Source organism: Sparus aurata, chromosome 23 (genome assembly GCF_900880675.1).
Source record: "Sparus aurata chromosome 23, fSpaAur1.1, whole genome shotgun sequence".
NCBI lineage: Eukaryota > Metazoa > Chordata > Actinopteri > Spariformes > Sparidae > Sparus > Sparus aurata.
The window spans coordinates 9771994-9797074 of NC_044209.1; the positions used below are offsets into that span (position 1 = coordinate 9771994).

General features: G+C 42.6%; 1 protein-coding gene across 5 annotated transcripts in view; it reads left to right on the forward strand.

Annotated features, from left to right (window-relative positions):
* The first annotated feature begins 448 nt into the window (after positions 1–448).
* LOC115575431 (protein shisa-8) overlaps positions 449–25081 on the forward strand; it is a 111125-nt gene continuing 86492 nt past the window's right edge. For 3 of the 5 annotated variants that reach the window (XM_030407497.1, XM_030407499.1, XM_030407498.1), the window contains exons 1-2: positions 449–2661; positions 3068–3703. In XM_030407497.1, the coding sequence (XP_030263357.1) occupies positions 3144–3703 (560 nt within the window). In that variant the 5' untranslated portion in view covers positions 449–2661; positions 3068–3143. The remainder of the gene's footprint in view (positions 2662–3067; positions 3704–25081) is intronic. The other 2 variants (XM_030407501.1, XM_030407500.1) reach the window with 2 other exon arrangements.

Sequence of the window (25081 nt, forward strand, 5' to 3'; positions counted from 1 at the left end):
CAGGAGATAATAATTGGAAAATGGGGGCGGCCAGAGCAAAAACTGAAAAGGTGAGAGGGACAGGAGGTAAACTCAGATGATTCGGTACAAAAACAACAGGAGGGCAGGAACATGACGGAGAAGATAGACACAAGGAGTGAGTTTTGATAGTCAGGAGCCAGAAGGAAAACAAAAAAAACGCGGGACAAAACTGGGAGGGGAGAGTGTCAGTGACACATAATGATGGAGAGAGAGGGAGAGAGAGAGACAGAGGAGGAGAGTCAGCCGGCAGGAGCTGCGCTCATTTGCGCCACAAAAGATATAAGTGAGTGAGTGTGTGTGTGTGTGTGTGAGACATACACACACAGAGAGAGGGGTGGGAGTAGTGAGCGATAGAGAGAGAGAGAGATTGAGAAAAAGAGAGAGAGAGAGAGAGAGGGAGGAGTGAGTTGGAGAGGGAGGAGTGTGTGTGAGAGAGAGAGAGAGAGCGTGGAGACATTGTCATCCAGTCCTGGCAGAGAGCAGTAGCAGCGAGCAGCAGCGAGCAGCAGCGAGCAGCACCGAGCGGACGGGACGCAGACGCACCGAGGCGGCGGGGAATTAAAAGGGAATACGCACTGATGAAGAAGCGACAACAAAGGGGGAGGACGGAATTAAAAAAAGGAAAAAAAGCATTTATTGCTTCTCCTTTCTCTTCCCACTTCTTGTTTGGAGCATCCCACAAGCAGAGCACCAGTGAAAACACATACATATGATATATATATAAAACTCCTATACATATATATCAAATTATGCCTGTTTTCAAAGAAGCTGCAGCCGGACAAGGACTGAACTGACAGCAAAAATCCAAAATTGGGAGCTGATATGCAGCCCAAAACTGTTGCATCTTGAGATTTTTTGTCATTTTTTTTGCTGATTGGGGGAAAAAAAAGACAAAAAAAAAAAAAACATAACGAAAAAAATACCTTGATGCAAATGGGAAAATTTGGAAAACTGAGTTGTTGAGAGCTTCTGCTGCAGACAGTCCTATATCTCCAAAGGGGGCTTCTTTTGAAAACAGGATATTTTTTTTGTCGTTGTGCTGTCGCATCTCCACTTTGTCTCTGTCGTCCGTATGGGCCGGGGGAGCGTTGTTCCAGCGAGGCTCGTGCGAGCGCGCCGCTGAGGGTGCAGAGGGCAGTCCACAGGCTCCCTGACCTCACGCTGATATTTTCCTCAGCGATCGACACAAAAAAAGATAATAAAGCAGCCCTAGCTTGGGCTGCGAGGGGAAAAGGGTGAGGTAAGTTGTGGGGGGAGCAAAAAAAGCAAACAAAGACAGGATAAGGGGGAGATCAGGATCAGAGTGTCAACAAAGAGACTACATCTAAAAACTGGGGAAGGAAGAAACCAAACCCGCGAAAAGAAATAAGCTGAGATCCTCCACTCTGGTCAAGTCATTCCAGCATCTGTTTTCTCAAAGCTTCTCTTGAGTCTCAGTGTGCAGCCAACGCCGAGACATTAAGATCAGGGGTATCACAACATCAGCCCTCCCCTCTCCCTTTCTCCTCCTCTCTCCTCTCCCCTCAGTTCTTAGCACTTGTAGGGCAGGACTGAGCGGGGCTGACAGACAAGCGAGCGCCCAGCTGGTGTCCCGGGTCTGTTACAAGACCCCGAGATCCGCAGTAAAAGGAGGGGTGTCAGCGGCGGCAGCAACAGGAGCCCCCGCACGCGCCGAGGAAACAAAAAGCCATTGGACTGCTTGTGTGTCGCTCTTAAAAAGCTACGAGTGACACTGACTCTGAGCTCTGTCACTGGGGGGGGGGGGGATTTGAGCTGTGTGTGTGTGAATGTGTGTGTGTGTGAGAGAGAGAGAGAGAAAGCGAGAGAGTGAGTGAGTGTGTGTGTGTTTGTGTGTGTGTGTGAGAGTGTGCGTGTGTGCGTGCGTGTGTGCGTGTGTGTGAGCCTCAGGTGCAAGAGGGACGCTTCCGGACTGTAATCATCACGGGATTTCAGCTTTTTGCAACAGCCCGGAGTGATGCTTTAAAGACTTTTTGAGCAGCTGTGGTGACCTGTTGGGTCTGGAGATTGGAAGGCGATATCTGATACCAATCTCTACAAAATAAAAGCTCCATACTTAACATCACCAGGGGCTGAAAGACTGGAGCTACACGTCTCCCCAAAGTGGACCAAGGTGGCAGCGAAAAGATGCCCACCGCTAAAATAAAAAAGCTTCTCCTGAGCGGTGACACTGAGAGTAGGAGGATGATTGATGCAAGTTAAACTCTGAGAGGGGGAGAAGTGGAGGAGACAGACAAACTCCAGTGGAAAAAACACTTCACTCCGGTCAGGAGTTTTTTCCAGGACATCAGAACTGACTTGACTCCAGTGTAGAGTTGTTATCCACTCAGGAATATGAGTCCGTCTCCGGAGTGAAAAGCCTTTCATGTGGGGAGCCCGTGACTATCTGTGAATTTCGGAGGAATCTGCCCTTCTTCTTTTTTGTCGCCGGCGCCCCGGAACCTCAGAGTTCTCACTTTTCACAGATTATTCATCCACTCAGCGGGGGGAGCGTATTGCTGGAAATGCCAGAGGCGAGTTCATTCGTACGTAACACGCCCTCTTAAACTGGACTCCCTCCAAGCTTTGGATTTGTCTACAACCGCCTCTGCTGTCTGCTGACGACATATGGCTTTGTGAAAGGTGACATTTCCTGAATATTTTGGATATTTATTTACTTTGATAAAGACACACACACACACCTACACACACGCACACACACACACACACACCGTACAGTAAACTGCGAGGGAGTGTGATGCATCTGTGCATGTGAGTGCCTGCTCACAGGGGACTCATTCACTCCTGTTAGGAGCATGTTGAGATGGGAGATTGATTTCTTTCACTCACTCGTTCTTCTGTCCCTTGGCAACAATTCCGCTTTCTGTAACCATGTGCAGTAATAACTCCCACAACACTAATTGAAAGCTCCCTATTGAATGTAGTTGAAACCCTCTCAATGAATACCTGAAAGACTCAGAGATGCATTCAGTGTTCTGGACCAGAAGGATATCTAACGTTTTCTTTCTTTGTTTTTGCTTTATCCTAGGAGCTTTAGTTTTGGCCTATCACTGACAAATACACATCAGCACTGAGCCATCGCAAGACATTGGAATAAGTCCAGGATGGCCGCCTCCATTCATCCGCTCTTGGTGAGCTTCTCGCTGGCTGTTCTCCTGGGTTTGACCTCTCTGGGTGGACTGAGCTCTTGGCGATCGGGTCAAGCTTTGGCCCAAGTTTCCAACCAGACAATGGAGCCCACTGTGGTGCCCGAGGCCGCGCTGGCAACACCGACGCCAGAGGCGGAGGACAAAGTGATTCCAATTGCCGGCAACCGTTGCTGGGGTTACTATGATGTCATGGGTCAGTGGGACCCGCCCTTCAACTGTAACGCTGGCATCTACCTGTTCTGTTGTGGTTCCTGCTTCTACCGCTTCTGCTGCCAGTTCAAAGTCCACAGTTTGGACCAGACTTCCTGTTCCAACTACGACACACCCGTGTGGGCAAACACAGGGAAGCCGGCCGAACCCGTCACGGAGGTCCACCAGGAACCAGACCGGGATCGGACCCACATGATCGTGTATATTATCTGTGGAGTGGTGGCCATCATGGTGTTGGTCGGGATTTTCACCAAGCTTGGGCTGGAGAAGAGTCAAGGAGGACAGACTGACATGACCAACTCCAGGTATGAGCTGAGGAAGATGGACGGATAGGTGATATTGGGTGAAGGCAATGATAATGTTTAATGGACAGATGATAGATTGATATGATTAGCATTTTGATGATGCTGATGTTTCTAACAACTACCATGATGTGATGCATTTTGTTTCATATTTGCTTGACATTGCTTGCTGACATTCTGGTTCCGGTATGCACAGGCCCATTCATGTTTCCTCCCAGACAACGTTAACGCGACTCATGTTTAGAGCTCTTTTATATCTTGAGAACACCCAGTTGTACAAAAGATGAACAACTGCTTGAGAACAATAGCTGACTCTTTGATTAGAAGTTGAAGGTTTGAGCATCTGTACATGAAACGCAGGGCTCGAAGTATTATTAGTAGTATAACAAGAGCTTGAAATTCTGCCATGTATGCCACTATTACCATGTGAAAGATGAAGATTACATTATTATACAGTCTGAAGTCACAGCTTTTTTAATCTGCTGTCTTTTCCACGGAAATGGAAAAACATGTTTTCTCGCAAAAAACAAAGGTGAAATAATGATTGTTGCTCCCAATATAATCGGAATTGTTACACAATCTGAGAAACCCTGCATTTCTTTGTTGACCCACATTGAAACTTCAAGCCAACACCAACATGTCATATTGTAGAAATAGGAGATGAGACATTATGGCCTGCCTGGCTTACGTTTCGGAGGTAGTGACTGACTAGCAGCTATCAATAACATTAGCCATGCAGCACGCCAAAAGTCTCCAGGTCCTCAGAATGGATTCACATGCACGATGTGATATTCCTGTGTTGGTGTCGCTCCTGGGCCGTGACTGAAACTAACCAAACAAAGGGTCTATTTTAACACAACTGAGAATTTTGTTGCCTAACCAGCAAGAGAAAACTGAAAAGAATTGGGAAATGATAAGCAAACTGGGGAAGTAGGTCTCCTAATTTTTTTTCAGAAGCTGAAAGGCGGATCTTGGAACAACATGAATCATCATTACACCAACACAGTGATATCAGATACAACAGGTTCACACACCCTCTGACACGGAACAAAACAAGCTGATTCTTCGGCCCCGTCCACACATACTTGAGTATTTTTGTTCTGTGGTCTTTTGATCACACGTGAATAGCGTTGAAGGTAACTGGAAAACAGATCTTTAGGAAAAATATTTCCAGGGTGAAGGAATCGATGAATCAGACACGCATCTTCGCTTCCTAATAGAGTCTTATCATCATTATATGTAGCATCACTGGCAAATAAATCTGATTTGATGAAATAGATGTTACACAATTTCTTCTCTGAACGGAGACAAGACAGATTTCAACCTTTCATTAAGCTCCCAGTAAGACAACCAACAAGCCACATCAAACTAATGTGTCACTGAGATTAGTAGCTGTAATCGTATCACTACTTTTCAAACTGCAGTGCCTTTCACTTTGGAGAGAAATCAGATTACTGTCTTGTGTTGCTGAGAAATCTGTCGGTGTAACACAGTCAGTCGCAGGCAGAATGGACTGAGATGTAGTGATTCGTCTGCGTATTCAGTTGTGCAGCACAGTACATGTCTGTGTGGGAGTAAAACGCAACGTGCAAGTGTGTGTTTGTCTGTCTGCGCGTATCTCTGCATATGTGTGAGCGGGTCACCAGCCGGATAATGAATCAAGAGACTGAATCACGGCGAGGTGATAAGTGGTGCGATGATGAGGGGAAAGAGGAGCAGATGGAGGTCAAGCAGGAGGATGGAGTTTGAGGACGGATGTCAGGTGGAAGCGAGGGAGGAGTTTGGGGGGGGAAATGACAGTGCAGGGCCGCATCGTGTTTTCTCTGTAATGGTGTAGCCGTTTCACATTGACGGGTGATTGATTGCTGTGACACAACTATGACTGTGGCAATGTGCGGCCTCCAGTGAACAATGAGAAGAGAGAGGGGTGGTTTTTTGGAAGGGTGGAATATTGAGCGGATCTGACTGGAGTGCAGCCAACGGCTAATTCTAGTACGGAGGGCAGGGGTGTGAGTTTGAATGTGTGGTGTGTGTGTGTGTGGGAAGAGGGGGGAGGAAGAGAGAGAGACAGCGTGTTTGCTGGGTGTGACCGGCCAGCCTATCGAGTGTTAAGAGTCGGGCCACGGGGGCTCCTTTACAGCCCTGTCATTACCGGATCTCCTCTTCCACGGGAGGTATTTGAAGAGGAGGAAGAGGAAGAGGAGGACAACAGTGGACACCAGTGCTTATTAATGTTAGATTGCACTGAGCCGCCCAAAACACAATGGAGGCTGGCCCCTCAGTCAAACATCCGTGTGTGAATTTTAATATCAAGGGATTGTTTTGGAGATTTCCCCCGATATCTGGTCGGCTGTCTTCACATGCAGGTCGTACTGTCAGGAGAAATGTTCGGCGTCTGTCTTGAGGTTTTCTCAGAGTTGACATGTACGTACCTCACAATCAGCAGTACAGATGTTGATAGCCATCTGTCCTGCTGAAGTGGCCTGGAGCAAGACACTGATACAAGACCGTTTACTTTGACCTTCCTGGAAGAAAACAGTTCCTTGAGTATCATCAGTCCTCTTTAAAACCGAATAAACAACTCGCTGCAAATTCACGTCAAATGAATGAATGCACATAAGATTTATCGATACTGGAACCTACCAGCTATCACATTATGACGATTGAGCCTCTGTGGGCAAACGTCCAGTGTTTCAGGGCTTCTGGCATATCTATCTGTATTCAAGCTTTTATACAGGGAATGTGGCTATTCAATGCTGAATACTCATCCAGGTGAACCTTGGGGTGAGATCAGAGCAAATTAATTAAACAGAGTTGGAGATGTTATAAATGTATGTTTATGTGGACATAAGAAAACATTTACCTTTGTTTGCTTTTGATTTTTGTTTTCTCAAATTATATATTGCTTCCAGGACTAATAGTTTCTCTGTTTAATTACATTTCATGTGCTGAATTAAGACACAAACACTGTGTAATTCTATAGCAGTCGGAGCGGATGGTCAACAAAGAGCATGACTTGAAATGCGGACAACAGTTTTTGTCCTGTCTCAGTTGCCCTGTCTGTCTTTCCAACATGATGGTGGTATTTCCATAACCTTCATGAAATAGTTGTATTTGTCTAACCAGACCTGAATTATAGAAGCTGATCAGTTTTGTCATGACAAAAGTGGCTGAAAGCAAGTTGATAAATTTAATCAAGTACTATGTGAGTAGTAATATTTCCTTTTTAAGTTACTTTTTACTTCACTACATTTGAGAGAAAATATTGAACCTTTTACTGCACTGTAGTTAAATGCACATGCATCTGCTCTCCTGCTAGGAGTCTCTCTATCGAAATCAAACAAAAGACACTTGTCGAGTGTTTGTATGGGGAGGGACAGGCAGAGTGGAGGGCTAGAGCCAGACCCTCTGGAGGAATAAACACCCAAAGTCACAAGTTTACTCACATGTTGACCCACCTTGAACAAACTTGTGGGATCGTCTGAGTTTGATCATTGAAAACATTTGGGATAATGTTAATATGCAACTCAGCAAAATATAGGTCTAGTCGTTTTAAGGCATTTTAGTGCAGAATTCTTCAACATTATATATTTTACTGGTTATGAAATACTACATTTAATACTGATGCCTCTACATGACCTCGATAAGCAAACAAGATCATCAGTGAGATATATTATTGTCCGTAGGGGCTGCCCGAATCAAGTTCCTTGATGAAGGATTTAAATATGTCTTGTACCACCGCAGGTTGTCAGGCTGACTTGTTGCCCGTAAGACGAAAGTGTTGTCAGAAGAAGTGTGTTTTTGCGTTATCCAATGCGCCCCTCTGTCTGCCTTGCAGCACTTCATTTTCAGCAATAATTTAAAAGAGGCAGAGGTACTGTGACAAAAGCTGAATCATTGTGAACGTGCCCTTCTTTGAACTTACCACGGCAGAGTCCCACTGAGAAAGTGTCTCTGATCTCACAGGAGAGAACAGGTCAGTGACGACCATGCAGCAGAACAAAGAAGATAAATAAAAAAGACGAGAACGTAAGAATAAAAGAGAACAGAACAGAGGTAAGGAAGATGTTGGTGAAACAGTGAATATTGATGCAGAGATGCTTTACTGCCCTCGTGTCTATCAGAGTTATTCACTTTGTACCTGCTGAGGCTGGTGTATGTGAAGACAGAGACCATGACACCAGAGCAGTGATGAGTCCAGAGCCCAGTGATGAAGGGCCATGTGACAAGTCTGCTGGAGCATGAGGGAGCGAGGAAGGGATGGCGGGATGGAGGAAGAGAGAAGGAGGTGCTGATGAGTGAAGGACTATGCTGTGGCAAATTTGCTGATTTGCCATTGTTAGCTGTGGATGACTGGTTAGCTTTGTGACCAGGCTGCATGGAGAATGATTGTCTTTGAAAACTTTGAAGACATTTTGACTTTTCTATTAACACATAATGACAGTCTAAGGTTTTTTGTTTTTAGGGATGGAATTGTTGTTGGCAAAACTGTACAATAATGTACACAAATGTGATAAGTTACTAAGGAGGGAGTAAGGAATGAATCAGGAATTGTTAATGAGGCACAAAAAGAGCATGTATGATGATTAAGTAATTAGGATTAAGTAATTAGTATTTTAATGAGTCACTGGGCAACTGCTCAGTCTAATGTTTTACTGCACAAAAAGAGTAACTAATAATTATGTAATTAGTTATTTATTAATCTACTCAATTATGAATAATTACTCATATTTAATTTAATCTGAAGCTGCATATAAAGAGTAACGAAAGATAAAGTAATTACTAACTAATGAGTTGTTACTAGTTTGTCCCAATATTAATGATATGATCATTACCTAATGAGTTATTATCTCTTAGTCTGTTCTCTAGTAACCCATCATTATCTATTATATAGTCCTCAAATCACAGTTATTAAGTAAATAAAGATTCATTTACTATCAAGGCGTTCCTGATTCATTCCTTACTCACTCCTGAGTAATAACATACAGTGTACCTTATTGTAAAGTTTTACCCTGTTGTTAAACTGCTGTGAAGGCAGATTCAGTTACAGACACTCAGTGCTTTTTACAACTGGCCTCTTCCATTCAAGCAAACAAACTTTTTCAAGAAAAACGAACCTCTCTTACCACAGCCACCTTTAAAGGTAAATTTTTTTTTGGAGGCGGCACTTTGAGCACAGCATCAGCAAAGAGACACAAGAGGAAGCAAACAGACAAAACAAGCAGAGTTGAAAATGGAAGAACAATATTTATGCCTATCTCACAAAATCAGTCTGAGCTTAAGGCTGTTGCACGTTGGTATGAATGAAAGAAAAAAACAAATGCCTACAATGCCTATGCTAATTGAAAGAATAATCAATATGACCAAAGAACTGCATTGAATTTTAGAGCCTGATGATCAGATATGAAGTAATGATTTCGTCTGTGGAAGAAAAAAAAAAAACAAAAAACAGTGTGAGGCTTCGTCTTGGTGTTTTTGTGCCGAATTGATGACGCCTGCGGAAAATTGTTTATCACAGCTATTCATGGGCATCACATTTTAAAATTCATTCTCAATCTGCAAACATTTGACAGAGAAACACTTTGACCCAGCTGAAGTGCGAAGATGCGATGGGCCTATGTGTGTGTGTGTTCGTGCGCGTGTTTATGTGTGTGCACTCAACAAATAAATCCAACCACAAAGCTGTTAAGGTGGTAATGCGCTGAAACCTTGGGTCAGGCAATCACAACAGGCAGCGGTGCAATGATGTATGGCACAAAACATGCATGCCCACATGTGCATACACACACTCACGCACACACACACACACACACACACACACACACACACACAAACCTGTGCTCATAATCACCGTACAGTCGCCCCCTCCATTACACCGCTTCTCACCTCCCAAGCGACTGTTTGTGTTTTTGTTTTGCTCTCGGTCTGTCTGCCACTGCTGCGTCTGTCATGTGGAAAGTGCTGCGAAGCAAAATTAAGAATAAAATATTTCCGTTGATACCCGATTCAGCGGTGGGAATGAATATGCCAATTTTCAATTAACGACAGCTTAGCTCCACTCACAACTTTACAGACTGAAGGTGAAGGGGGAATTCAGAGGGAGAGGAAAAGAAGTGGAAGTACACAAGGGCTTGTACGGTGGAGTAAACAGACTTTTAAGCTGAAAGTTGAAAGCTGACATTTTGCATCGTTGAGGTGACTGAATGTGTAGACAACAAGGGGCCTAAAAGCCCTGTTTTGAGACCACCTTGCGCACTGTGGCTGCACTAATCAGTGCCAGTGCAATTAAGGTGTTGGCCAATAAATATTTGGCGCGTCAACCTTTATAAGATATATCTATGGAAATGTGTTTGTGCAGCATTAATCAAAGCACGGCCACTGTTGCATTTAGCAATTTAAATGCAATAAAACGATACTTATCAGCCAACGGCATAAATAATCTCAGTGCCAGGCATGATTTACTGCAAGGGTTAGCATCAGACCAGCACAGCATGAATAAACAGGTAGAGTATCAACAACACACACCAGCCTCTGTGTAAGGGATAAGTGGAAAAAAGATTTAAATTCAGTCATTATCTATTCGACCCATGTTGATGGGAAGTCGGGTTTGGTTTCAGAACAGTTCAGGAGCTTCACAGCAAAACAGGTTTGCAGCATCTTCCTTAAAAAGTGTGGATGGGGACGTAAATAACAACAACAAAAAAACAGGGTTCCGAGGCGTCGGATGCAACTTTCCCCGACTTTCAGTAGATGGTGACTGAATCCTCTTTTTGAGCGGACTGTTCCTTTAACACTTAGGGCTTTCTGTGACCGTGGTGACGTCTGGCTGTTGTTAAAGCCGACTAAATAAATCCAGGAGTGACTGGAGAGCTGCATTTCGATGAGGGAAACTCTAAACAAATCACGTCAAACGGCCCATGTTTAGAATAAATGCAAGGTCTTTTTGTGGAATAAGTGTCCACTCATAACTAAATCTGTATATATCTGGACACACACACACATGCAGCATCACGTACCTCTCATTCCCTTTAACAGCCTTATACCACTTATCATAAGTTATTCCACTGAAGAGCCATGTGTTCAAGGGCACAGGCGATTGAATGACCCACCGGGGATCCAAACAACCACTTCCATCGGACCGTTCCGCTCTTTTTACTGTATTGTGTTTCATCAGCAGTGCTCTCTATTTCCTTTATTGTTCGGCCGCAGCGGTGCTTTTCATCACCGGCAGTGACAGGTGTTTAGAGGGCGGAGACAAACATGTGCACACACGGCTCCGCTCCGCTCATGTTGCAGCAGCGGACAGATGAATCTAACGTTTGATAGCGAGGTGCATGCTGGTCCAAATTAACTTTTTTGTGCGCGTGTGGAGGCCCATGGGGAGGGATAAACTGATGATGGGAAGTTTCATTAAGAAGTTTCCAGGTAAGGTGAAAAAAAAAAAATCAATTAAAATATCAAATAAGAAACGGAGGAAACGACATAAAAGTAGATCAAACAATTCTTCAAATGGACTCACAGAGAAACTCATCACCGATGCAAAACGTGTCTTCGGGCTTCGGTGCTGAATCGTCTCCTTTTGTTAGAAGCTGCACTCACCTTGCATTAATAACACGAGCCTGTGTGTTTGTTTTTAGAAAAGCAGTGAGACTTGTTAAGCTAAGGTGGTCCTCCTCCTCCTCCTCCTCCTCCTCCTCCTCCATGCTTAATCTGGAACCAAAATAAACTCTTTGATGCTGCTGCGGAATGGAAGAAGTGCACAGTTTACTTGTTATTGTCTCTGCCCTTCATTAGCCTCCGAACTGAACTGAATATTTTCAACATGGGAGTGTTTGCTTCTTTTTTTTTTTTTTTTTTTTTTTTACTTTTGTGCCTTCACGGTGTGATAAATATTTCACTTTAAGCTTTTCATACCTTCACTTTGCCACTTTATTATAAAACACACAAGGCCAAAGTGATCGTGTGAGTTGGACTCTAAAAGTGATTAAAACTCACAGCTTTGTTCTCAGCTAATTGAAGTTTTCTTTTTTTCGTCTCTTTGGTTGAACCCCTTTGAAGCTATTCATGCGCTGCTAAAGGAATATGATTGATATTACAGATCGTAATTTATACTTGAGGAAATATGCCATGAGATAGGAAAAAGAAAATCGGGTGATGTTTTAGTTGTCAGGTGCAGATATTGACGGAAAAACAAAAATAAAAAGCCTTGTCAATGAATGTTTTATAAACTGACTGGATATTGTTCAACATCTAGAGAGATTAAAGCAACATTATGTAGTAATAAGTAGTTTGTGCGATGTGGCGCCCCCAAGCACTTCTGAGTGCATCACAACAGTCGTCAATGGAGGTAAGCATGCATGCTCAGGCATTAGTGCCAAGCTAACGCCACCTGGAAACATAGCAAACTGGGTAACTGCGTGAGCTAGCAGGAGCTAACTTGTAGCTACGCCACGCCGCAGTTGCAGTTATCAGAGAAAGTCGAAGCAAAGCAGCCCGAGGACATCGGAGAGGAGACCAGAAAACATTTTTCTCTCTTAAAATATGATCCAGTTTCACAAAAATCTGTGCTAATTGGTGCGGTGGTTGTGGTGTACTGACGTGAAGTTAGGTAGCACGGAACCAAGCAGAGAGGGGCCAAGTGTTATTTTAACATAAAACAGTTACATATTGTTGCTTTAAGAAATGTGAAATGTCATGTGGGCAGTGGTGAAATGTACCTAATGACATTTACTCAAGTACTACACTTAAGTACAACTAGAAGGTAATTGTACTCTACTCAAATATTTTCATGTTTAAGTCCTGTTATACTTCTATGAGTTATTACTTTTCAAATACAGATTTCACATGTATGTTTATCTCAGAGTGTGATGTATATTCATAGATTAACACCATAATTAAGTATTTTTTACCATGAAGCTGTGCAGCTCTTACTTATTTAAAAAATGTCAGTACTTTTCCGAGATATATAGGGCTAATTTCTTTGTGTACAGTGTCTTTTAAACTCGTTTCCCACAGAAGCAGCTGTATCAGTTGTGTTATGATTGTAACTCCACACCACACCTCAGTGCAGCACAGCTCAGTGAGACAGATTGCTGCAGAGTGCTCAACTTCCTCAGCTCAACTGTTGCTGCTGCAGTGGCTCAACGACACCCTACGTTCACCACTGGGTCTCTATTCTTTCTCCTTTTTTCTTTGCTTTACTCTCCCAGTTTTAAATACAGTAAACCGCTGTTTGTAAATCTTTATCCTGGGACATCCAGCCCTTTATGATTATGATATTTCAAAAAGCAGAATCAAATGATCAGCTTGTCATCGAGCTCTGCAGAAGCCTGATAGCGACCTGTTCATTTGAATCATGTGTGCTGGGGGCAGGAGAGCATCCAGCACGTACAGCACACTGGGGACTGCCATGCCCGACCAGGATCCTACTGTCTCTTCATCTCATCCTCTTTGTCTTGATCTGACTGTCCTCTGGGGCCTCAGGTACATATAATTATGTATGTATGTATGTATGTATGTATGTATGTATGTATATATGTATGTGTGTGTATATATATATATATATATATATATATATATATATATATATATATATATATATATATATATATATATATATATATATATATATATATATATATATATATATATATATATATATATATATATGCCTCAGGTATATATATGTGTGTGTGTATGTATATATATATATATATATTACACATACATACATACATACATATACCTGAGGCCTCAGAGGACAGTAAAAGCACGCATGTGCTGCTATCAGGCTGAAAAAGGTGAAAGGCAGATGTTCAGGTTCAAAAGCAAAATGACACATGACACAATAATAACACTGATAAAAGATGTCACAACACAATCAAAGTAATTAAAATGAAATAGTGTTGTGACTTGCTCTCAACTAAGCACACTACAGCTCAGAACAGTCTGTCCCAGTTAGCTTCCCCAGTCATGGTTACATGCACATTAATATTTTGGAGGGACCAGATCAGTAGATAAATAAATATACCGCTCAATAGAATAAATTAGATAATTAATATGCCATTAGATATAACAAACAATAATCCTATACATGTATGCATCAATACATACCGTGTGACATAAATTGAAATCTGTTTCAACTGTCTTCTCTCAACAAACAAGTTTAAACAAAATACAGAAATAAATATGTTTGTGACAATGAATAGAGAGAAAATAGCTCTGAAATGTATATATGAATAAATACATTTTAAAGGTAAATATAGATATAAACATAAATATAAAATGGAAAATTAAATAAATACAGAAGCTAATTAAACTATGAATACCATATGAAACATTTAATGAATTCATTTCTACTATATTTATTATTATTATTATTATTATTATTATTATTATTATTATTTTATGCATTAAGTGGCAAATTAATGTATCTATTGGGCTACTGATATTTAATTTATTCTTAATTGTAATTTTTGACTTCTCCATATGACTTGGCTACTTGTGAGACAGTATGAAGAGCAATGGGTAAACTTTAATGCTTGTCAATGGAACTTGGAGTTTTAGAAATTAAAACTATGTTAAATGGAACAAATTAAAGTTTTCATAGATTTGAATTGATAGATTTGCACAAAATTCATACAACAGCTTAATGACAAAGCAAAATCCTGCATAGTGAAACCTGTAGGACAGTGAAAGCATCCTTTTCAAAGCTCAAAGTAAAAATATTTTTTCCCCAAAAAGCCACAGCAGAATGTTTAACCTTTTCCCTCGACTCTCCACTCGAGTTAAGTGTCAACAGCCCATCTTACAGTCGCCTCCTCTCCTCTCATCCCTGCTTAGACTTAATTTTAGCAAAAAAAGTCATGCCTCCTCTTCACCGTCCCACTTCCCCCAGTAAATATTTATATCAGTTCCTCATTACAGCCCACACAACCAAATGAGATATTTACAGGATGTGTACCTCAAACACCGTATCCCACTTGATGCTCGAACAGGAGATGAACTATAGATTCATTAAGACTGATTACTTCATAATGAGAGGCTTTTTTTCTGAGCGTGGCTGTGGGCTGTGAACAATCTGTGTCACTTTTGACTTTGTGAATTTGGAGCCGCCGTAGGAGGATTTTGTGGGAGGCTCCATTGTTTAAGTGCGTAAATATATTCTCCTCCGCATTTGGTCGAACAATGTTTTCGCTAACTGCTCATAACCGGAGACTGTGTTGACTGTGTGTGTTACGCTGTGTGTCTCTGATTCTCTGGTGTGTCGGTGTTTGTTGTGGGTAGTCTACATGGGAGTTTTGGGAACGGGCGATCCAACGTGGGCTCTGTTTTCACTCCACTGATCCTGGTAATGGTCTTGTCCTGGCAGATTGACGCTGACTCCAAGTCGCCCTGACAGAAAATCAACTTGCGTGCATGTAGCTGTTTGCTGGAGCGCGCACAGTTGCAAGCATTACCGCCCTCTGTGCACTGTAGCCGGTCATATCTCTTTCTTCCTGCTCCTCTAACTCACCACGGACGCAGTTTTCACCTCCATCCAGCTGTCGCGTTCTGTCTTTCCGTCCATCTATCTCGTTTTTATTCATCTCTATCTCACCGTTCTCAGCTATTATGCATATCCTCATTTCTTTGCGGTCTGCCCCTTCCACCTTGTGTTTCCTTTTCATCTTTTAATATCCTTCTGTCAGAGACGGGGTGAATACTGAAACATTTCACTCAGGTAGAATTGCTGATACCGCGGGAAAGTAAAGTGCAGGTGTCGGAAAGTTATTGTGCATTTGTGTGAAATTAGCTCATAACTATACATCTGTAATTATTTACAAACGATGTGTTCATAATGTCCATGTTTGAACTGTAAATGCCTAAAAGACTACACCCTACATTAGATGTGTAAAGAATTTATCAGCCCGGTCAACCATGCAAGCTGCAGCCTCTGGAGCTGAAAAATGAGGCCAACGCTGAAGTGCCAAAAAACTGCTCCCTGGTGGGTGCTGACTGTAGTCAGAGGCAAAGCTTGACCACAAACACCCCTCGGCGTCCGCTGACATTCCTGCATTGGGAACACGATTCTTCTGCGGGGGAAATCTTAATGGTGGCACAGTGGCGCAAGTGCCGTGGTGTGGATGAAAACACACACAAACACTTAATCTCAGGTGGTAACATGCTATTAGTGGACCAAAATCCCGTTAGAAACGTTTTATATTACTATGTGTTATATATTGCTACTATCCAAGTGATATTTAACTGCTTAGCATATTGTTTTTTTCTGTGCGTTTCCCACAACGCTGTTCACGATCTACTAAAATCATCTGATTTTAATATATTAATGTGACCAGTTCTTCGTAGCTGATCTAACTCTGTCTCCATATCATCCCTCGCTAACTGCTCTCCATATTAATTATTGGATACTTCTCATATTTCTCCAATCGTCCTAGCTGCAGATCATGTAAACTACTGTTGCTAATGAGTCACTAAATCACAGTGGCCAAAATAACTCCTAACAGGTGTTTTTTAGCAACAGACCTCATCCGGTATGTTTTGTTGTTATCTGGGTCGATGTGTTTTCCTCCCTCCTCCCTCGTTTTGCTTCATGTTTTTTTTTTAATCTCCTTCCCCACTTATCCTCTGCCCGTCGCGGCACCTCCTCGGTAATCACCTCTCGCCTCTTATCACTAAACGCCATCGCCGAAGCGTAGACATAACACGCAGATTACAACAAGAGAAAGGGATCCATCCCCTTTTGCCATTCATCTCTCCAGCCTCCGTCATCCCACTGTATACCTCCATCTCCACCCATTCCTTTTTTCTCATAGTCCAGAAAATAATTACCTGCTAGCTCGCCCGAACAGTCTGGAGTCTTTTGCATTATGTGCAGAGATGAAACAAGAGAGTGGATGAGGGGGGACTCGGAAGAGGGAACAGGATGGCGCAGCAAGGAGCGATTCACATCTTTACTTTGCTCTTTACTTTCATCCCTTACAGTCATCCTTGCTCATGTTCTGTTTGCTTTTTGGCATGCTCGTGCTCATCTCATTCCCCGCTGGTCTCTCTTTGTCTCCATCTTCTTCCTTCTCCCTCTCAAATCCTTTTATTCTGTCTCGCTGCTCTCAGCCCCAATTTCTTTTCCAAGCAAGTTTTTGCTGCACGATAGGAGAACATATACTGTAAATGTAGTGGCTGGCGAGGCGACTAAAGTCATCAATGCAGCCGTTATCTGATAACAAATTAGTGCTTCATCATTCACAATGCTGACAGTATTATACACATTTTCCTGCATGGGCTGGTTCTCGAAACTTCTCACCTATCACCCTCTGCTTTTCTCTACCAACAGTGCACACACACACACATATTCACCGAAACACACAATAACACACACAAACTTGTTGCGACAGGGCTGCAGAGCGTGGTGCCAATATATGTTGAGAGCAATCTCGCCGGCAGTTTCTCACCTATCGGGTCGGAGAGCCGGGTTATTCATCTTGCTCTCATACCGGCCGAGAGACAAAGAGAGAGGGGGAAAGAGAGAGAGGGAGGGAGAGTAATGAAAAAGTTTAAACAAGAAAGTTTCCTTGTTTTTCTCGTCCGTCAGTTTTATTTACCTCATCACAAAGACTTGGTAAAGAATTTACTGTGCGGTAATTGCCCCCTCTGGTGGCGCCATGTTTGAAAAAGATGCCACAAAGTGCTCTCTTGGATGCCTGCACATGGTACAGGCCCCTCTAGGTTGCCCCTTCATTTGAAAAAAATGCCCTCTAATGGTACCTGTCCAGTTCACTATAAGTGTATCATGACTTTCTGTGCGTTGGTGCCCTACCGCACACACAGCTGGTGCCCTTTCCGCCTATGAACCTGAATCCGCCAATGAGGTCAGATCTACAAAACTAGGAGACTGCTGTTTGTGTCCAGTGTGAAACCGAAAATAAACAATTATTCTAACTTACTAATGTATTGAATTTAAGTCACATATGTTATGTAACTTCTGTCGAACACATATACTGTCGCTATGTTTGCAGTAGGTATTTCAACGCAAACCATTATCTTTTCCCAAATCTAACCAAACAGCAAGCATACAATGAAGGTGCAATGCGCCCGTTGCTGGTACGTATGATGCTGTGTTTTGGAAATTCACAAATTATACCCAGCTGTACATGAAGTGATTAAAATGTCAAATGATCCCCACATCTGCCAGCTGCAACATGTACACTTTTGGCAGGTCAAGTAGATTTTGATGCCGCTTCCTTTAACATTTTAATACATGACTTGTCACTATAGCAATACTTTTTACGCTGTACTTTAGCTGCAAGTTCCGCGTCCATCTTCCAACACCGTTCATTATAAATACTGCAGCTTTGTTTCAGAGGAATATTTGTTGTTCACCCTTCAGTTGTTGTTTTTTTTTTTGTTCAATACCAATCCAATCACTTTGTTGTTGGAATCAGAAACAAAACACTGAACCGAAACTGCTGAAATCATCGAGAATAAATTCAAAGTGCTGAGTCTGTTGCAATAACAGTGTCCCACACAGCATAATGACTACTTCCAGCCTGCATCTAAATCTTGTTTACATGACGGCAACAAAAGATTTGTTTCTCCTCTCTTCCCAGTTTTTGTGCTAAGATTCATAAGGTCGATCTTATCTCGACCTTAAGCTTTTTAATGGGATGAAACCGATGCAAGATTTCTCATCCGACTCCCGGTTAATAAACAGACGACACACTGTTATCCGAAATATTATTAACAGAGGTCAGTGTTCTCCTCATTAACAATTCAGTGATACAGGGCTTAAATAGATTGTTGAAATGTGGAATCTTTACTGTGTGGTTCGGGTTTTTTGCGCTGGATTTTTTCTTCACACAGTGTGTTCCTGGTGTTCCCTGGAAGCTAATTGGGGGGTTACTCTATATGTTAGTTTGTAACATGTCACATGATTGATGAGACTGCAGGGGTTCAGGGTCTGCAGTCGATAGCGCCACTACATCATTTTGTCTCTGGCTCGCCTCGCTTTAACCCCCCTACCAACCCCTCCCATACACATGCACACACACGCATACACACACACACACACACACACACACACACACACACACACACACACACACACACACACACACACACACACGCCACACTCATACAAAATACACTTGAAAGAATACACAACAGAAAACAGCAACCAAAAAGAAAAACATGAAAAAGGCTCCATTCAGCAACGGAGGGGCTTTTATCCAAGTCCAGGGAAGCCATGGGATCCCAAATTGATTTGAAAAAGACGTTTGTTACACCCCCTTTTAATGCTGAAATCTTTACTGTAGCTGCTAAGCTAAAGCCTTAGCACACTAACACGCTAAGCGGTGCATGACCGTGCTTTGAGGGTGTAGCTAAAGTTTTCTCAATTTTTTTTTTCGTTGTGAAATGTTTTGTGGACCAAGACTTTCAATTGGTAATGGAGTGAGCCGATAGTGAATTTAAATTGTTAGGCGAACTTGTCCTTTAACATAAAAGCTATAACTTACTACGTTGTCTACATCCGCAGTTTGCCAGCTCCCAAACTCATCCTATTGTTCTGATTTCAGCGGCAGCACGCTTGTTTTGGCACCTTGGTTACCTTATTTAGCATTTTTTAATCGATGGACCGGGGCGACGTGTTAAAAACACTTCATAAAAAGCTCAAATGCATTACAGCAGGAGCCGCGGCAGAGTGTAACTGTACTATCTGCGCACTGAAGAGGATTGTGTTTGTGCTTTTGCACTCAGGATTAGTAACAGTGTCTGAGCTGTAATGAAAATCAATCAGGATTCAGGCCTGCAGTTACAACACATGATGACACTATGATAATACACGAGAGGTACCTCTGCTGTAGGAGCGGTTGTGCTGTCTGTCGAGCCAACGGCAAGCGTTCGATTCAATACGTTACCTGCGTCTTTTTTTAAGTACTCTGGACGCCTCCCATCATCACTGGAGACATGCCTGGCTTTCTAATACTGTAATACTCTTTCAACTTTTTTATTTGTATTGTTTTTCAGCTGGTCGCAGCGGTGCCAACGCAGAGTCAAATCCTTCACTTTTTTGTTTTCATAACCAAGTGAATCACGTACTTCAGATGTGTCATCGTTACAAGAATTGCACCAAATGCTGAGACACTCATGGGTCTCAATTTTAAAAACAAAATGGACATGGAAAAAATGCCATGGATTTAATGTTAAAAAGAAAAAACAGTTTCAGAGGTTAAATCTTCAGCGTCGTAGCAGCAGGGTCAAAACGTGCCATCAGTCTTAAAGTGAAATCCTGCTGCATACATGCAAAAAGCACTCATACCCATACGCACACTCACATTTGGCAGCAGTCAAACAGTCGATATGTGCGTTCTAATTATACCAATGCTGTATCAAAGTTATAAATATCAGTGTGACGCAACACTGACGCTGGCTGGGTTTCTCAGTGAATAAGAGTTTGTGTGCATAAAACGTATTTTCTCCCTTGTGATCATCTGTTTTAGTTATTTTATGTCAAGTATGATATTTAAAATATTTAATCAAGCTTTGGCAATAACGTGATTTTTAACATTCATACCGATAAAGCTTAATTGAAAGAAAGAAAGAAATACAATGAAAGATGATGGATGGAGAAGAGTGAGAGAGGAAAAGAGATTCTGATGTCTCACCCTTGAGCTGGACCGAAAACAATATAATAGTCCCTGCAGGCTGCTGTGAAATAACACGGAGTCAATGGAAAATGACAGGGGAACTGAGATTTCTCATCTCTACATGACAGCCATGATGGTCAAACTACAACTCACCTATCTGTCCGCTCCTCCCTCTCTCCAGTCATCACTTTTTCAATCCATCACCTTCATCCTCATTTTACATCCTACAACCCCCCCACCCCCACCCCCCCGCTTCCCTCCTCTGTTATCTTCCTCATAAACCCCACAGCCTCTCCGCCCCCACTAGCTTCTAACCGCACATTATTCATTAATATGTCAACGATGGAAACCTGTGATGATTTTTGTTCAGTAATAGCTGCAAATGTGGACACACCCTGTGTCTTTGTCCATAATGTGTTTGTCTAGATGCCCAAATGAAATAGTTTCACCTGCTGTATAGGCCGCAGCTAAATAAATGATTAGAGAGACCACCGTTTAGCAGATCACCAACGCGCCCTCAGGCTGCTCTGCGGGTTGCAAACAGAGACATTATTTGCCATTTGTACAGCAGATCCTGGCTTTGCTAAAATCCAAAAGGCCAACATTGAAGGACAGAAGGGGTGACCAGGGAACATAATCCGGGGGCACTTCTGGGACATGCTCACACATCACACACACACATTGTGCTCAGCAATTTGAAAATAAAGTTGAATGTTTTTCAGTCTGGAGGAGGCTATTTGCGAATATATATTTACAGCAGTAAAGTGCATCAAAGAGTCTTAGTTATGTCATTAAATATTCAGTGCAAAATAAAAAAGGTAATATTAATTTCTTACTACCCTGTGTCTAGACCTCATGTGTATAATATGTGTATTTTTTAACTCACTCTTTTTTCAATGCATGCAACGAATGCACTGGCTCCAAGTAGGCTCACGTCTCTGCTGCGTCTCACGGGTGAAAGCACGACCCGAAGCACTTATTCACGCTTCAAGTCTATTTTTCTGACAACAAGCATTAAATGCAAGGTCGATGCCCTGATAAAAAGGCACTGAATAAAAATATTTATCTGCAATTTGCAACCTAGGTGGAGCAGAGCGTGCGTCTGTTTGTAATTCTCCCTCCACTTTTGCCCAGAAGCTGAGAAGCAAGACACAGGAACTGCAACTGAGGAGCTGCAGTGTTTATTCATGACTGTAAACACTTTACTATACTGCTAACCCTCTGCCCTGATCACCAACACCATCAGCATTGGTGGAGTCAAGCTCAAATGATGTGGTGGGTGAAAGATATTTTGAGGAATTTAATATTTATTATGAGGTCAAATTGAGTATGTAGTGCATTTCATTTGCATTGCACACATTTTGTGTAAGCAAGAAATTAACACTACATTTACAAGAATTTGTGAGTATGTACTGTGAGATTACTGTAGGAAGAGATACTGCACATTGTCAGCTGAATGCATTGCGTCTCATCAGACTGTCTGATGGCAGACTGCGAGGCTGACATTTTTTCATCACTAACTTCACTTCTGAGAATATTTTAAGCAACAGATCAGATTTCAAATATAGGCATATAGACACACCTGCATGTTGGAATAGCGAGCTAAAAGCCGGCTAACTGCAGAGACTGCAATCTGTCACTGACACTGCAGCCTGGTCACATAGACTGCAGCCTGGTCACAGAGACTGCAATCTGTCACTGAGACTGCAGCCTGGTCATATAGACTGCAGCCTGGTCACATAGACTGCAATCTGTCACATAGACTGCAGTCTGGTCATATAGACTGCAGCCTGGTCACAGAGACTGCAGCCTGGTCACATAGAATACAGCCTGGTCACATAGAATACAGTCTGGTCACATAGACTGCAGCCTGGTCACAGAGACCTCAGCCTGGTCACAGAGACTGCAGCCTGGTCACATAGACTGCAATCTGTCACTGAGACTGCAGCCTGGTCATATAGACTGCAGCCTGGTCACATAGAATACAGTCTGGTCACAGAGACCTCAGACTGGTCACATAGACTGCAGCCTGGTCACACAGAATACAGTCTGGTCACAGAGACCTCAGACTGGTCACATAGACTGCAGCCTGGTCACATAGACTGCAGCCTGGTCACAGAGACCTCAGACTGGTCACATAGACTTCAGCCTGGTCACATAGACTGTAGCCTGGTAAGCACAAGAAGAAGAACAAAGTTAGCAACTAGCTAATACTATTGTTGCCCCATGTTTGCTGGATTTCTAAACAGGTGACTGTTTGTTTATACGTTCAACACATTAATTATATAAGGTAATACAATGTCAGTGATGATGATACGGCAACTCTACTCCTTGTTATAGTTTACAACTTGTTGTGCTGCCCCCAAGTGGCCATAAATCAATTAATTTACTTTAAGTAATATGGCATTTTCTTATTGTCCACAGTGACAACTGTTGTGATTACCAAGAACTCATTCACAATAGGCTAATACATTTCCATTTACTGCAAGTTAAGTACAAAGCACCAATGTGTGTAATGTAACCACCAATCCATTATACAACCAAGGACAGTCTCTGCTGTGATTAGGGGGAGGCTGGCAGTCGTGACCACGCTGAAGAACATCCACTCAGGTACAATGGCTACGAAAGAGCCCTTAATGTTAAGACTGTTCAGTGGCTGATGTGAAACAAGCACTTTGGAGTTCAGCCATCGCTCCAGGAAACAAAGTCACTCCATGTGCGCCTCTCACTCTTGCTTTGTCCCTAGCGAAGGAACAAAAAACAACCGTTACTGTGAGTCCTCATAACCAATACGCCCATCCCTGTCTCCAAGTGCTCAGCTGCGATGTTTAACCATACAGAGTCGTTAGGCTCCCTGCGAAAGTGGAGCATGAAGGCACAGAAACACGGTTACATAAGACGGGACAAAAGAGGAGAGCGAGAGAGTTTGGGGGGGGAACAGAAAAAGAAGCTTCAGACGGAAAACACGGAGAGCAAATATAAAGACAAAAATACGAAGATGGGTTCTGTTTCTGGTGGATTTAGTCGTTGAATAAATGTTGATAAGGATATTTTCTCTAAATTAACTGCAGTCCGCGGTTGTCAGACTGCAACAATTTCTGGCTGTACCTTTATCCGAATTCAAGAGAGAAGGTGAAGGTGCTTTATCACCAGTATGTGGCTGAATAAGTGTTGTTTTTAAGGTACATTTTCCTTCTGACAAGTTGTGAGCTGACAACATCGATTATTCAGTGAAACATGAGACTTTAAACTGATGAGGAAATGCACATTTTATGACATTCGCTAAGAAGCTTCTGGTCTAAATTTTAAAATAGGTCAACTTCGTCTCTGAAAATGACCCGTCTGAGTGTTTTCTTGTCACCCTGACCGGGATGATTAAAAATCTTCACAGACTTCAACATAGGACATTAAAACTAAATATCTTTCAACTCAGGATCATCTCCAACAGTCCTGACCGTGTTGTCATCTAAAAGAAAATATAGTAACATTGTCTTCCTCAGATATTGATCTGAAATAGGCACCATATATGGACGTATCACTCGAGGCAGACTGTATTGCCGGCCAGTGGAAAGTCAGGTGAAGTTTCAGAGTCCACAAAAACATTTCTGGAATTTCATTTTGGGGTGAACTTGTCCTTTAAATTTGAGAGCCAATTTACAGGTCATTCCAAATCCTTATTTGCAAACGTCTGCCCCGACAGATTTCACGCAGACTGTCAAATAGTGGATGACAACGCAGAGGGGACAATTACCTGAGTCTGCACTCGAGCAGCATATCCTCCGCAGTGTTTTGCAGCCAGCCGGATCATTGTTTTCTTTATGGAATCTCTCTGTAATTTTCTTTCTACGCCGATGCAAACACATAGCAAGATGAGAACGATGAAAGATGCACCCATCCCAGCATTTTGTTTTCACCACGAATACAACGCTGTCTGTTCACAGGACGTATTCTTCACGAACAGAAGAAAACAGAGCGCCGGATTCTGCAGTTTATGAGTGAAAGCAATGTAGAGGTGTCTCGATAGAATGCGGCGCGTTGTTTTGTTTCACCTTGCCTAATTTCTGCACCCGCAAACACTTCTTCTCCTCTCACTTCCTCCTCTTTAACCTTCTTTTCTCCTTCTACCTCACTTCTCTTGCACCTCCTCTACACATTCTCTTCTTCATTCAGTTATCAATCTTTTCTTCTCACCTCCATTCGACGTGTTTATCAGTGTGAACCACTGTGGAACGTACAGGGACATTGACATTCCAGCCACATGCTCCCTTTCCTCCCCTACTTTTGTACAAATGACTGTGATAAATCTTTGGAGAGCGCAGGTTGGGGGGGGGGGGGGGGGGGGGGGGGGGGGCATTCGCTCTATATGCTGCATACGTATCTTGGCAGAAAGGCAAGTTGACAGCAAACCAGATGTTGGCTGTTCTCGGTTGGAAATACGAGCGGTAAACACCTCATACAGCCACAACGTCTGCCATGTGGACGTTTAAATATTGAGCAACCCTGTGGCATTTTTGACTTGATTCGGCAAGCGACTGCAGAGAGAGGCAGGACAATAAGAGAGATAGAAGGGAATGACGAGTAACTCACGTTTAAAGGTGCAATACGTAGTTATAGGTAAGGCAGTTTTAATCAGAAGAGACAGATCTTCATTGACTGATTTTTCATGACTGAATAAACGGATTAAAAGAACTGACCTTAAAGGACAACATAGTTTCATACTGTTTCACTTTGTTTATAT